Source organism: Hemiscyllium ocellatum, chromosome 23, assembly GCF_020745735.1.
Source record: "Hemiscyllium ocellatum isolate sHemOce1 chromosome 23, sHemOce1.pat.X.cur, whole genome shotgun sequence".
Taxonomy (NCBI): domain Eukaryota; kingdom Metazoa; phylum Chordata; class Chondrichthyes; order Orectolobiformes; family Hemiscylliidae; genus Hemiscyllium; species Hemiscyllium ocellatum.
Genome location: NC_083423.1, coordinates 48,860,438 through 48,876,085, shown reverse-complemented (window position 1 = coordinate 48,876,085; position 15,648 = coordinate 48,860,438). Strand labels below are relative to the sequence as shown.

The 15,648-nt window shown below is 42.8% G+C and overlaps 1 protein-coding gene across 1 annotated transcript in view; it reads right to left on the bottom strand.

Annotated features, from left to right (window-relative positions):
* LOC132826623 (phosphatidylinositol 3-kinase C2 domain-containing subunit gamma-like) overlaps positions 1–15,648 on the bottom strand; it is a 61,361-nt gene that overhangs the window by 28,075 nt on the left and 17,638 nt on the right. Inside the window, exons 4-6 of the mRNA XM_060842579.1 lie at positions 12,926–13,020; positions 2,939–3,119; positions 1,544–1,651 (exon numbers count right to left, since the gene is read on the bottom strand). Coding sequence (XP_060698562.1) covers positions 1,544–1,651; positions 2,939–3,119; positions 12,926–13,020 — 384 coding nt within the window. The remainder of the gene's footprint in view (positions 1–1,543; positions 1,652–2,938; positions 3,120–12,925; positions 13,021–15,648) is intronic.

The following is a 15,648-nucleotide window of genomic DNA, read 5'->3' as shown; positions in this document are numbered from 1 at the left end:
TAATCATCCTGAGAGTATACCATACCATCAACTGCATTTGCTTTTGCAATAATCTTGCAGAATCTCAGAATCTCAGAAGGTTAAGGTGAGATCTGATTGATGTTGAGTGGGATGGATACAACAGTTAGGGACAGACTGCCCTTACTCATAAAAGGAACAAGAACAAGAGGGCATAGATTTAAAGTGATCTGCAAAAGATGCAAGGATGAAGTGAGAAAAAGCTTTCTCACTCAGTGAGTAATTATGGTCTGGAATGCACTTCTTGGAAGTGTGGTGGAGGTAGGTTCAGTTGTGACATTGGATTATTATTTAGATAAAAATAATGCCTGTGTCTGGGAAAAGGCAGGGGATTGACACGAAGTGATGATGCTCATTTGATGAGGCAGTAGAGGCATGATGGGCCAAACAACCTCCTACTGCACTGGAAGACACCTACGATTCCAGTCTTGAACCTTCAGAGATTCACCTGCTATAGCAGGTCTTATTTCCACTCAACACCATTAAGCCCCTAACTTTGTATCATTATTCCTAATCACATTATCAACACAGTTTTTATTCACCAAAATGGTATCTGTTAGATGTAAATCTGTTTCCTCATCATAATCAATTTTGTGGCTGATTTCAAGATTCCAAAACCTGCACAAATTCTTATGCAATCTACATATTTGTGGTTAGTTTTTTCTTCCATTTCCTATTCAGATACATCCAGATTACTAATAATTGTTGTGAAAAGCAGTGGCTAGAAAAACCAATCACTGCTGGACCCAACTCATAACATCTCCCTATATAGAATTACTGCTATTTCACATGTACTTTTGCCAATAAGAATGCAATTAATTTAATCTCAATTCAAAATCTGCCCACTGATTGTACAGAATCTAATTAAGTAGGCAATCATTTATTACTTAGTTTCAAAATCAAGTTTTGCAATGTCAATTAGATCTTTCCACATCCACCAATAAAATAACTGCCTCTTTCTCTCTCTCTCTCTTTCTCTCTCTCTTATATGGCCTTTTACAAAGAGTTTTAATAGCCTCTTTGTACCCCAGTAGTTGTTCTATGTTTAACTATATAAGTTGTTTCACTATTGATGCTCACTGTCCTTGATTGGTTAAACCTGGGTGTGGACTCAGAGAAAAGTAAACAGTGCTATGGAAAGAGTTGGAACCAAGATCTGGAGCATGGATAAGAATTTTAAATAAAAATTAAATTAAAAATACACAAATAAAAATTGCAAATACACATATAGAAATCTCTGCATCAAGCCAAAATATAAAACATGCATTAGTAGTCACACAAAGAATCCCCATTAATCACATTTATGAACTTGTCATAACTTAAGTCAAGTGAATGGGCTTTTAGATTTCCAGCTCTGACTTCCTGATTCATGGCAATTACTTTTTATTTGCACATTGCTTATTGAGGGGACAGAAGGAAACAGAAAACATTAAGGGTTGTACAGTAACCCAGAACCTCAGTTGACCAAGATCAAATTTAAAAGTAAATCATGAGACAACCACAGGTTCTTCAGATGTGAACTCACGTTGGCATCGATGCCTTTGACTGCAAATACAGGATTCAATGGCAGACGGCAAACATGTTCCTGGTAGAAGAATTTGTCTAATTCTTCAATCTCTTTCGCTAATAAAGTCTGAAACATGTGAAAGAAAAAGTTTTTACTTCTAATGCAAGAACAAACCGAAATATGCCCTTGGCCAAAGTAATCAAAACAATCATTGTACTAGATATGAAGTGGACTCTTCCCTTTCCCGTACAGAGAAGGTGCCAGCAATAGGAAACCAGCGGAGAAGTTCAATGGTACATTATTTCCCAAGAGTGAACTGTGCTCAAAAGGCTGCAAAACTTTCCCAGGTTATGTACAAATCATCCAAGGGATGATTAATCTGAAGTTGTGAAGTTCTGCTGGGGAGAGGGTGTAAATGCATTGTGATTCATGGACAAGGAGATTTTTCATGGGGAAGAGCTAACAGAGAGTTCATGGAACTTTACGTTTTATAGACATTTAAGTTATGTATATGCTTTAGAAAATTGTGCAGTAGAAAAGAGCAAATAATATCTGTCATCTGGGGCCAAATCTGTCCCTGTAGTGTCCACCATTTCCAATGCTGTGCGTGCTGTTTTATCTTCAACTCATGCACATTTCCATTGGTTGTAAGCATTCAGATACTGTTGGCAGATAAGCTTGTACCTTCCACTTTTAACCTTGCATAGCTGAATATGCATTCAGCAACCTGAAAGAGACCTTACCAGCTATTGCAAGTAAGTCAGTTTCTTTCAGATGAGTTGCTACTTGACGTTTACTGGCTCTTCTTGAAGTTAGAAGTGTTTAGTGGTTTCCAAAGTTGTTTAAAAGTGCTAAAGTCCACAGCACATAGTGTGGCATGTGCTGAATGACTCCCTACCTGCCTGGATGGGTGCGGCTCCAACAAATCTCAGGAAGCTTGACACCATCCAGGACAAAGCAGCCCTCTTGAATGGCACCAAACTACAAACATTTCCTCCCTTCCGGCTGAATTCAGTAGCAGTGGTGTGTACTATCTACAAGATGCATTGCAGAAATTCACCACAGCTCCTTGGACAATACCTTTCAAAATCCATAACCACTTCTACCAAGATGGTCAAAGGCAGCAGATACACAGGGATTCCACCATGTGCAAGTTCCTCTCCGAGACACTCGCCATCCTGATTTGGTAGTTTATCACCACTTCTTCAGCTTAAAATCTTTGAAATCCCTCCCTAGGGGTACCTACAGCACATTTGGACTGCAGCAGTTCAAGAAGACAACTCATGACAACCACCTTCTCAAGGGCATTTAGCAATGGACAATAAATGTTGGCTCAGACAGCAACTCCCACAACCCATGAATGAAAGGAAAACTTACCAAAGGTGTAATTGGATAGATCTTGCTTGTACTCACCGAACGTTTTGACTGGTCCATTGCCCAGACCTTCTGTGCTACCTCAGCTAACTTATCGATGAGCTTGGTCTCTTTATCAAATTCTTCTCGCATGGCTTGCCCTGAACAGCAGAGCACAGCTGCTAATAGCTGGCTATACCTATCCTTATATTGAAAGTCTGCCAAGCCATCTTTCAATAACCTGTGGAGGGACACAAAGAATAGTCTCCACTTGAGTTTGCACTTCATGGACAGAATGAACATCAAAAATCAGAAACACTGGAATGTTGAACATTTACCTCAAAAGCATAAGGTTGAGATTGGCTCTGCAATGTAAATTGCAGGGGTGGCAAAATGGTTAGCACTGCTATCTCGCAGCACCAGGAACGTGGGTTCAATTCCAGCCTTGGGTCACTGTCTGTGTGGAGTTTGTATATTCTCCCCATGTCTGCGTGGGTTACCTCTGGGTGCTTAAGTTTGCTCCCACAGTCCAAAGATGTGCAGGTCAGATGGATTGCCCTGTGCTAAATTACCCATAGTGTCAAGGGATGTGCAGGTTGGGTGGGTTTGCCATGGGAAATGCAGGGTTACTGGAATGGAGTGGTCTGGGTGGGATGCTCTCTGGAAGGTCGGTGTGGAATCGATGGGCCGAATGGGCTGCCTGCATACTGTCGGGATTCTGTGATTCTAATTGAGGAAATGGTTCCAAAAGCAGCGTTTTTTTGGTGCTAAAATAAACATTAATGACTGTCTGTCAAAACAGTCACATCCCTCCTCCATAACCAAGACTGAATATTTTTGATTAATTACCAACACGTTCTAACCCATTTGACCATACTGGCTGACTCAGAACAAAAATACATGGAAACCTTTACAAAAGCTTGAGAAAATCTGCTACAAGTGAACAAAATTCAACATATTCAGCAGCATTAGATATTGGATCATATTTACTTGGGGGAAATATCTGAAGTACATAAAAGAATAGTTGGCAGCCGTAGTGGATTTAGAAACTGCTGAAGGAACTTGAGATGTGAAGTAGCACATTTAGACCTTTGAGCCTGCTCTATAAATCAATTAGATCAAGAGTGATTGCTCTACCAGCCTTCTAATTAGCTCCATATTCCCTGATCTTCAAGTGAACCAGCTTCCACTGGATTTTGGGGAGAGATGTCTATTTTTCTACTATCCTTAGTACAAAGAGCTGCTGCCTGAATTCCTATCTAAATGGTCAAGTTGGCTTTTGAAATTTATGTTCTCTTTTTCTTGTCTGTTCGAGCAAAGGCAGTAGTTTTTCCATCCTACTGAATCTTTTAAATATTGTAAGATTATGCCTCAATCTTAATCAAGGGATATACTAGACATGTACACTATCCTCATAGTTTACTCCTTTATTCTGGTAAAAATATGTGCTCCATGCCTCTGTCTGCCAAAGTAAATATATCCCTTCTGAGGTTTGGTGAGTGAAAGTGAATGCAGCATTCCAAATGTGGTATGCCATTAAGCTCAAGTCTAAGTCAATGTGCCTTTTTGATTACTTTTTATTCCTGTCTGTTACCTTTAACAGGCTGGGTATTGGCTCTAGAGCTTGACAAGACTCAATTTTCCCTCTATAACATGTAAATAGACATGAAATTAGGAGCCAGTGATTATTATGGTCGAAAACCTTGATCTTATTTTTCATCAAGTTTCAGAGGAAATTAATTGATACTATATTTGGTTTCTTTTTACAACATTCCAGAGTCCCTCACGCCAAAAATGATTTCAGTCGTCAAAAATTGCCATTAGTCCTCTTCTAGGACTCCATAGCAGATCAGAGGAAGGTTGAATAGGGAAATATCTGATTAACTTTGTGCTGACTCAGTATTATTGAGACCTTTGATGGATGGGGCATAAATATCTTTAAATCCTTTAAACCCTGACTAATTCCCAAATGACCTGAGGCTTGAACTGATTGCTGCTGATTGGTGTGAGGTTGGTTGAAACATTTATGTGACAGTTCGCTGTCCCCTCATCTAATGGAGCCACAAACCTATTTAAAATATGTCAACCAAAATCTCCTTTAAAAAGGGTATGTATTGATAGACTTCATTTGCTGTTAGCTTTTGACTGACTGTTCCTGGTTATGCTTAATGTATTAAAAGCTCCTTTGCCTCAGGCTGAAAACAACAAATAAACATGTACAAAAGCAAGATCTGTAAAATGAAATGCTGGAGAAATGTTCTCAGGCAAGCGTAGTAACATAGGAGCAGTATTAGGCCATTTAACCCATTAGGCCGCCTCCCCCACTCAGTATGACCATGGCAGATCTTTCCATTCAGTGCATTTTTTTTCCCCATACTATCTTCATACCCCTTTACTTCAGTGGTGTTTTGAAATCATGACCTTAAACATGCTCAATGGTTTCTGTCAGGTCGACAAGTCCAAAGATTCATAACCTTCTAGTGAAAAATAGTCTCCTCATCTTGGTCCTAAGACACTGTCTCTTTAATCAGTCAATGAGTGTGGTGCTGGAAAAGCACAGTCAGTCAGGCAGAATCCAGGGAGCAGGAGAGTTAATGTTTTGCGCATAAGCTATCAATCAAGAATGTGTAATTCTTGATGAAGAATTTATGCTTGAAACGTCAATCTCCAGCTCCTCGGATGCTGCCTGACCTGCTGTGCTTTTCCAGCACCACACTTTATGACTCTGATCTCTAGCATCTGCAGTCCTCACTTTCTCTCACGTATCTCCTTAATGACCCAAATGCTTCCTCTTTGCTGTACTCTGTGGATATCAATTGCACTGATATGGATAGTTCAGACCTTTCTTCCTTTGAGGATATAGTGGCATATGCTAAAGTCACTGTATTAGTAATCCAGAACCTTAAGCTAATATTCTGGGGATACATGTTTGAATCCTACCATGGCAGATGGAGAAATTTTCATTTAATAAGAATCTAATATAAGAAAAGTAAACCTTGTGGTGACTTTATAACCAATTGTTGTAAGGACCCATCTGGTTCTCTAATGGCCTTTTTGAAGGAAATTAGTCATCCTTACCTGGCCTGGCCAACATGTGAGGTAAAAACAATGACTGCAGATGCTGGAAACCAGATTCTGGAATAGTGGTGCATTAAAATCGATGTTTCGGGCAATAAAGGCAGAGGGCCTGAAGCGTGGAGAGATAGCTAGAGGAGGTGGGGGTGGGGAGAAAGTAGCATAGACTACAATAGGTGAGTGGGAGAGGGGATGAAGGTGATAGGTCAGGGAGGAGGGTGGAGTGGATAGGTGGAAAAGAAGATAGGCAGGTAGAACAAGTCATGGGGACAGTGCTGAGCTGGAAGTTTGGAACTAGGGTGAGATGGGGGAAGGGGAAATGAGGAAACTGTTGAAGTCCACATAGATGCCCTGGGGTTGAAGTGTTCCGAGGCAGAAGATGAGGCGTTCTTCGTCCAGGCGTCTGGTGGTGAGGGAGCAGCGGTGAAGGAGGTCCAGGACCTCCATGTCCTCGGCGGAATGGGAGGGGGAGTTGTAATGTTGGGCCACAGGGTGGTGTGGTTGAATGGTGCGGGTGTCCCGGAGATGTTCCCTAAAGCGCCCTGCTAGGAGGTGTCCAGTCTCCCAAATGTAGAGGAGACCGCATCAGGAGCAACTAAATGATATTAGTGGATATGCAGGTAAAACTTTGATGGATGTGGAAGGCTCCTTTAGGGCCTTGGATGGAGGTGAGGGAGGAGGTGTGGGTGCAGGTTTTGCAGTTCCTGCAGTGGCAGGGGAAGGTGCCAGGATGGGAGGGTGGGTTGTAGGGGGGCGTGGACCTGACCAGGTAGTCATGGAGGGAACGGTCTTTGCGGAAGGTGGAAAGGGGTGGAGAGGGAAATATATCCCTGATGGTGGGCTCCGTTTGGAGGTGGCGAAAATGTCGGCGGATGATTTGGTTTATGCGAAGGTTGGTAGGGGGGAAGGTGAGCACCAGGGGCGTTCTGTCCTTGTTATGGTTGGAGGGGTGGGGTCTGAGGGCGGAGGTGCGGGATGTGGACGAGATGCGTTGGAGGGCATCTTTAACCACGCGGGAAGGGAAATTGCGGTCTCTAAAGAAGGAGGTCATCTGGTGTGTTCTGTGGTGGAACTGGTCCTCTTGGGAGCAGATACGGCGGAGGCGGAGGAATTGGGAATACGGGATGGCATTTTTGCAAGAGGTAGGGTGGGAAGAGGTGTAATCCAAGTAGATGTGGGAGTCAGTGGGTTTGTAAAAAATGTCACTATCAAGTCGGTCATCATTAATGGATTTGGAGTGGTCCAGGAAGGGGAGGGAGGTGTCAGAGATGGTCCAGGTAAATTTAAGTTCAGGGTGCAATGTGTTGGTGAAGTTGATGAATTGCTGAACCTCCTCACGGGAGCACGAGGTGGCGCCAATGCAGTCATCAATGTAGCGGAGGAAGAGGTGGGGAGTGGTGCCGGTGTAACTATGGAAGATCGACCGTATTCCCAAATCCTCTGCCTCCACCGTATCTGCTCCCAAGAATACCAGTTCCACCACAGAACACACCAGATGGCCTCCTTCTTTAGAGACTGCAATTTCCCTTCCCGCGTGGTTAAAGATGCCCTCCAACACATCTCGTCCACATTCCACGCCTCCGCCCTCAGACCCCACCCCTCCAACCATAACAAGGACAGAACGTCCCTGGTGCTCACCTTCCCCCCTACCAACCTTCGCATAAACCAAATCATCCACTGACATTTCCGCCACCTCCAAAAAGACCCCACCACCAGGGATATATTTCTCTCTCCACCCCTTTTCGCCTTCCACAAAGACCGTACCCTCCGTGACTACCTGGTCAGGTCCACGCCCCCCTACAACCCACCCTCCCATCTGGCACTTTCCCCTGCCACTGCAGGAACTGTAAAACCTGCACCCACACCTCCTCCCTCACCTCCATCCAAGGCCCTAAAGGAGCCTTCCAAATCCATCAAAGTTTTCCCTGCATATCCACTAATATTTATTGTATCCATTGCTCCTGATGCGGTCTCCTCTACATTTGGGAGACTGGACGCCTCCTAGCAGAGCGCTTTAGGAAACATCTCTGGGACACCCGCACCAATCAACCACACCGCCCTGTGGCCCAACATTACAATTCCCCCTTCCACTCTGCCGAGGACATAGAGGTCTGGGCCTCCTTCACCGCTGCTCCCTCACCACCAGACACCTGGAGGAAGAACACCTCATCTTCGCCTCGGAACACTTCAACCCCAGGGCATCAATGTGGGCTTCAATAGTTTCCTCATTTCCCCTTCCCCCACCTCACGCTAGTTCCAAACTTCCAGCTCAGCACTGTCCCCATTACTTGTCCTGTCTGCCTATCTTCTTTTCCAACTATCCACTCCACCCTCCCCCCACCCCTGACCTATCACCTTCATCTCCTCCCCCACTTACCTATTATAGTCTATGCTACTTTCTCCCCACCCCCACCCTCCTCTAGCTTATCTCTCCACGCTTCAGGCCCTCTGCCTTTATTCCTGATGAAGGGCTTTTGCCCGAAACGTCGATTTTACTGGCCAACATGTGAGTCCAGATGCACAGCAAAATGATTCCTCATTCCAGTTAGCACTTGCAGTAAATGCTAGCCTGAGATAGATTTACAGCTAAATCAGTGAAAAGGTTAGGGATGCGTTGTGTCAGATGGCAGCCAGGAGCTGTCAGGGTGGCTCTGTTTGTGGGGGTGGTGGGTTTTGGGGATCTTTGCGGGTGCTGCTAAGGTGGGAAATAACCCATGTTTGGTTTTCGGGTGACTGTGATTTGGGTCCATGGGGAATCAGAGAGGGTAGGCTGCAGTGTGGGGCAGGTTCAGCATGAGGTAGGTGTGTTGCCTGCTATCCATGAGGGGGTCTAGGGAGGTTGGGTGTTAGGTTGAGTTTGGCAGAATGGATATTAGGCCTGAGGTAGTGGGAGGGACTGGGTGTAGATTGAAATTATAGGAGGTCAGGTTAGTAGCTATCTAGGAGTTACAGCAAATTTTAATACCTCTACATTTTCCTGGCTATCTACTGAGCTAAGGCAGTTGATACCTCCTAAAGTCTCCAACTCTAATTTAGAGTTAGGGTGGTTTTATTTGGAGGCTTCCAGATGCTATTGCCCATTGGAAGTGTTAACTTCCAGGGCAGTGTGCAGGGAATGAGCTGAATTGGAACCTCAGCAATTCCAATGTGCACTGCAGCAAGGAGCATATCCCTGTTGGATGGTGTGGTGTGAAGACAGAGTTTCTGATCTTTGATCCCGACAATCTCCAATCCCTACAGAAAAAAAAAGCTGGTACTTCTTTACAAATGTGGGCTGAAAAGAGTCACAATGGCAGGAAGATTGAATCAGTCTATGAAAGAATGATTCCACCACAGAAGGCCATTCGGCCTATCGTGTCCTTTCTACATGATGCTATTATTTTATCTGGAGCCAATTGAAAATCATTTTTTTCTTCCTTTAAGTTTACCATCTGAGGGGCCTCTTGAGATGCAGTGGTAATGTCACTATCCCGGAAACAGGAGGGCTGGGTTCAAAACCCACCTGCTCCACAGGTGTATAATGAAACCTCTGAACAGTTTGGTTCGGAAACATAGGTAAGCTAACAACCCATCTTCTTTTGTGTCCACCCACCTTCAAGCATTCCGCTAATAGTTTTTCTTGTTCCTAAGGTTGGCAAAGCCAGTGACAGGATAGAACTTAAAGTGATAGACTGCAACATCACATCTTCCAATAATATTCATTAAATCTTCATTTTTTTCCAACTCAAATGACAAATAACTGCTGATTTTTAAAAGAAGAATAAGGCTGTGGGGAAGGGGGAAGGTGAGAAGGAAACAGTTTTGGATACGGCCATGAGGAGAAATTGTAAGAGCTGGAGCTACAATCTGCAACTCAGATATTAATGGGGCGTTGTACACGATTGTGCATGCGTGGCTGGTTTTATACGGCTTCAGCTAAACAAGATGATTAAACAGTATATGGGCTCTTCTCCAGCATACAAACACAAAACAAAAGATACTTCCACTGGCTGGGGATGTGTTACAGATTGTAGCCTAGTTTGAAAGCCAGCGGAGCAGTCAGTACTGAGTGTTCCAAGTATAGAGCATCAATCTTTCAATTCTAGCCTAGAGAAGGCACAACATTGATTTTGCCAAGTGAAGCCTTACTTTCATCCCTTTTATCATTTGCTGCATAATCAGATAGCTGTGAATTATTTTGATTTGGTCTGGAAAGGAGAGTTTTTCTAATTTAGTGCTAGTTTTCACCAAAGCCCCCAGCTTGTTTGTCATGTTCCACTGGATACAAACTGACAGACTAGATGGCACCTCACACGATAATAGATCATTAGCGGCAGAAAAATAATGAAACCAGCAGATGAAAGGGGCTCTATTCCACGTCACCCAGGCCAGTGAAGTTCTACCAGGTTTTGTTTAAGTTCATACTCTGGGTTATCTCCAGCACCATTTCCAAGGGAGGCAATACAATAGGAATCACTTTTTCAGCTGTCATTTACAATGGCTCTATTGAGCAATTCGTCCATTATTCAATACTTGAACAATTTTCCTTGCAACAAACATCAGTGGAAATGAAAATCGATAGAGATATGTAATGGACGCCACTTTGATCTGATTGAATCTTGGCCATTTTATACTGTTGCCAAAAGTTAATGTCACCACGAACAGGTAAGTTTACAGGAACAAAAGCTGGCATGAAAATACCCTACCTTATGACATGTTTGAATAAGCCACCAGCATCATACTTCAGTATGGCCTCAGAACTTCATGGATTAAACATTTGTTTTTGGAACGCTGGTGAAGGAACAGCGCTCCAAAAGCTAATGCTTCCAATTAAACCTGTTGGATTATAACCTGGTGTTGTGAGATTTTTAAACTTTCTACACCCCAGTCTAAAACTGGCATCTCCAAATCAGGATTAAATGTTGGTTCACATTGAGGTACCAGGGGACAGGGTGGTCAACATAGTACAATTTCGGTGAGGTGCACGATTTGCCCAACGTTACTGTGCAATGGGAAAGCCCAGAAGGCAGATTGCCACTCATTCATTCAGTGCTCTTTTCAACTTTTCCTTTGGCTCATGATCACGGCAGAAGTCATCCAATGTTAAACACTAGCCGATGCAGCTACAGTGCCAGTTGCACTGGTGAGCAGGGGAAGATCTATTGCAGAAGCGCAGGTTCCTTCAATAATTTCTGTTTTCAGACCTTGAGCATACACAATCCTATGTTTTATTTTAACACAAACAAGCCCTTGATCTTCAATGTGCTCCTTGTATGTTGTAAAGGCTGGAATTTCTAACACATCCACGCTAAAGAGGCAAAACATTAGATTACTTACAGTGTGGAAACAGGCCCTTCAGTCCAAGTCCACACTGACCCAGGCCCATTGCCCAACATTTACCCCTTCACCTAACACTATGGGCAATTTAGTGTGGCCAATCCACCTAGCCTGCACATTTTTTGGTTGTGGGAAGAAACCCATGCAGTCATGGGGAGAATGTGCAAACTCCACAGAGAGTCGTCTGAGGTGGGAATTGAACCGGGGTCTCTGGCCGCTGTGAGACAGCAGTGCTAATCACTGTGCCACCGTGCTGCCCACAATCTAGTAGACACTCAGTAAAAGAGGTGTGAATGCGTGATAAGCAAGAAAATACTGCTCATGAGGAAACGACTTACTGTTTCTGCTATTATGGAGTTAGAAATATGGCTTATCATAGTCCATTGGAATATGACAACCCAAATTGTCAATAATAGTAAATGAATTGTATTGATAAAGCGCTCAACACATCCCATAAGAGTGTTGTTACTGAATTGAACTATTGAATTATTGGATAGAATTCAAAGTCACTTTGTTCAAATTACTTAAAAACTTATTTTTGAAGCTTTGCATTTCCAGGAATCATCAGGATGCAGTTCAGAAGCAGCCTATTTGTCCCATTGTATCGGTGTTGAGTCTTTGACAAGCTATCAAATTGGTCCCATTCCTTTCCCCTATTTCCTGTCCATATAACTTCCTCCTTTTGACATGTTGAAGCTTGGAGCGGATCAGTCACAATCTTACCCAATGATAGGGTGGGCTTGAGAAGCTGAGTCACCTACTCCTGCTCGTAATTCTTATGTTATTTTCCTGTCTATGTCCAATCCCATCTGGAAAGTTGTGATTGACTCTGCTTCCACCTACTGTGTTAAAACACAACTCTTCAATTCTTATTATACAGGAATTACAGAACAAAAATAAGCCCTTAAGCCCAACTATTCCATACTGCATACAAACATTCTGCATTCTTGTCTGAAACTACCACTACTACTTCCAGAGTTTCTCCCAAGTTATCTCAATTCCCAACTTTTATTAATTAAATTTAAAGTTTCCCAGCCACTGCAGTGGAGTTTGAGCATAGCATCAGCCAATTCATAGGTTAATTTCTAAGGGCAATGCTCTGAGTAGTCACTATTAACCCAGCTTGTTTATATTTAAACAAAGCCTGACAATTAACTGTCAGTCATCATTATTGGGTCCACCCTCCAATGCAATGTTTCTACCAATCAGAATCCATTTGCCAACCAATTGGTACTGTCTTCTTATGCATAGTGATGAGATCATGGATAGGAATATGAGCTGTCAAGGGTGAGGGTAGAATTGGGCAGACAGAGACTTGAATGGTTTTTATGGGACCTATAATTGCTCCTCCATGAAGATGTTTTAAAATACATTCAAGAAACGCACAACCATGTGATGTGCAGCATTCCCTTAAGGATGATGGACACTGTTTGCATTGCAACCATTGCAGAAATTGACCTGGGCTAACAAACCAGAGGCCCCAAAAATGCCAAGGTCAGCAGCAGAGTGGAAAACACATTACTGCAAAATGGTGGGAGTGTAGGTGTTACTTAATTTTGTTTAACTGAGGTGGGGGTGTGCTAATTGGTGATTTGTTGGAGCTTTCAATCATGGTTGACCCTGAATTTGAAAAGGGAAGTTGTTTTTTGCACTTACCAGAACAAATGATGTGCAACTCGAATATTCCTGATTGAGCGATCGAGTAAAAGTTCCACAAGCGGGCTGTTAAGATGCCATTCAAATTTTACTGCCTGTTAAAAGTAGCATAGGCATTTAAAACTTGATCACTGTATTTGAAACACAATTTGACAATCAACATTTCCAATTTCAGTCATTAACATAACCAATGTCAATACATGTTGCAATTCACTTCATAAACCTCTGAGATCATGATTCATATTTGACAAGTGTTTTCTGTCAAGGGCACCTGTCATAATTGTGCAGCAAAATTAATTCTTCAAAGCACCACTACAGCTCACCATGTTTCATGAGAGAGCTGGATTCTTGATTAGATTCATTGCCACCATCTTCTTTTCAGTTTGGGACATACATGATCTGCTTTGTCTATCTGGGTGGGATACTCTTCGGAGGGTTGGTGCGGATTTGTTGGGCCAAATGGCCTGTTTCCACACTGTTGGGATTTATACATCTATTCTATTATTACAAATATTAGAAGACTTCGATGGTGGGGTGCGTCCCCTTCATCATATGGAGTGATTCTGCTTTTCCCCACCCTATGTCCTTGTCAAATCAGCAGATTAATACAGTAATCTCATAGTCATAGAATCCCTACACGGCAGATAGAGGTCATTCAGCCCATTGAGTCTGCACCAACTCTCCAAACAGCATCTCGCTACTGGGCTGCCTCAGCATTAACGCCAATCTTCAGCATTAGCCCTTTCAGATCATTATCTTATATAACACCCTACATCTCATTAAAATGTTAATCAGAAATGGTCAAAAATCAGACCTTCATCTTATGCTAAAAATTAAATAAACATAGATATTCATAACCTGGAGATTATTCACATGTTTGTCAGTATATTGTTACAGATGGGTTTCCAACATATCTATAAGATTCATTTTCCCTTCTAATTTTTTAAAACATTCATGGGATACAGGTATTACTAACTGGGCCAGCATATATTGCCCATCCCTAATTACCCAGAAGACTGTTGTGAATCAATCCCATTTGTGTGGGTCAGAAATCATATGTCGGCCAGACCAGATAACGACGGCAGATTTTCCTTGCTAAATAACATTAGCGAACCAAATGGGTTTTTATGATGATCAATAACGGTCGCATGATCACTATAAGACCAGCTTCTTAAGGAATTCAAATTTCACCATCTGCCAAAGTGGAACTTAAACCCATGGATTCAGATCATTAGTCTAGTGTTTCAGATTACTAGCCCAGTGATATTACCACCATGTCCCCTTGATTGTCAAGTGCAATCAAGAACCAGCATTAGCAAAGGTTAAGATTATCAGCAACTATTATTGATATTTATCCAGAGATCAGTTTTTTAATCAGCAATTGATGCATGAGGTGGTGTGGGTGGAATTAATGACGTAGACAATAAATCAAAGTTGCCGATTTTAATATGTAACTCTGGGAACACGTTGCATTACAGTTTTGAAGGGCAAATGTTTTATACAATGCAGTACTAATGGATGATCTACTAATCACTGCAGATCCTTCCAGGCATTTTTGGTTGTGAATGTTAGTTTGTCTTTGACTCTGCTTCAGTAACCATTGACTGTGTAGTGGGCTGCTAAATACAGAACTGTGAGAAACTAAATGACCTTCAAGACTGCAATTCTAAGTCATTTCTTATCACAGGTCCACTAATCCCAGATTAAGGAGCTTTACTATCAAGTGAAGCTGGTATAAAATATGATAAAAAGGGCCTTTTATTTTCCTTTTGGTTTGTTTATTTTTGAGCTGGATTTCTGTAAACACAGAAGATACTTTGAAGCCTTGAGCCTTAAATATGCTACAATAACCATAACAGCTATTGTTATAATGCGTTTAATGCAGTAAAATATCCCAAGGCATCTTCCAGTAGTGTTATTAAATTGAGACCAAATCATATAGGAAGTATTCAGAGAGTTGAGCAAAGCAATATTCAAACACCTGGGCTTATGAAGAGGACTTTGAAGAAGGAGAGGTGCGGAGGCTGGGGGTGCTTGGGAAAAGAATTCCAGACCTTAAGGGCCAGTACAGCTGATAGCAAGGTCGCCAATATTGCTGTGCTGGAAAGTAGTGATAGGCCAGAGAGCTCTATTCAAGGAGCACAGAAGTGTTGGAGAATAGGAGGGCTTCTTGAGACTGTGGTGCTGGAAAGACACAGCAGGTCAGGCAGCATCCTCAGGAGCAGGAGAATCGACATTTTGGGCAAAAGCCTTTCACCAGGAATGAAGAATGCCCTCATTCCTGATGCTCCCTGACCTGCTAAGTCTTTCCTGCACCACACTCTCGACGGATCTCCAGCGTCTGTAATCCTCACTTTCTCCTGGCTTCTGGAGGTGACAGTGATGAGGAGGGACAAGGTCAAACAGGGACTTGAAAAGAAGGATAAGAATTTTGAAATCATGGTACTGCCAGATTGTGAGCCCAGATTGCTAGTCAGTGAGCCCAGGGGTGAGGGTTGAAGAGGGCTTGGTGCAAGTTGGGGTAAGGACAGCAGAGGTTTGGATGAGCTGATTTTAATGGAGGGCTGGAGGCCAGCTGGGTGAGCATTGGAATCATTATATCTATGGATGACGATTCGGCAGTTTAATGCACTCAGGAAGGAGGAGATCATGAGCAATCACACACAGAGGTGTATCGCTCTGAGAGCCACACCTACTGTCAGCACACCTCCGAACTACCCCCT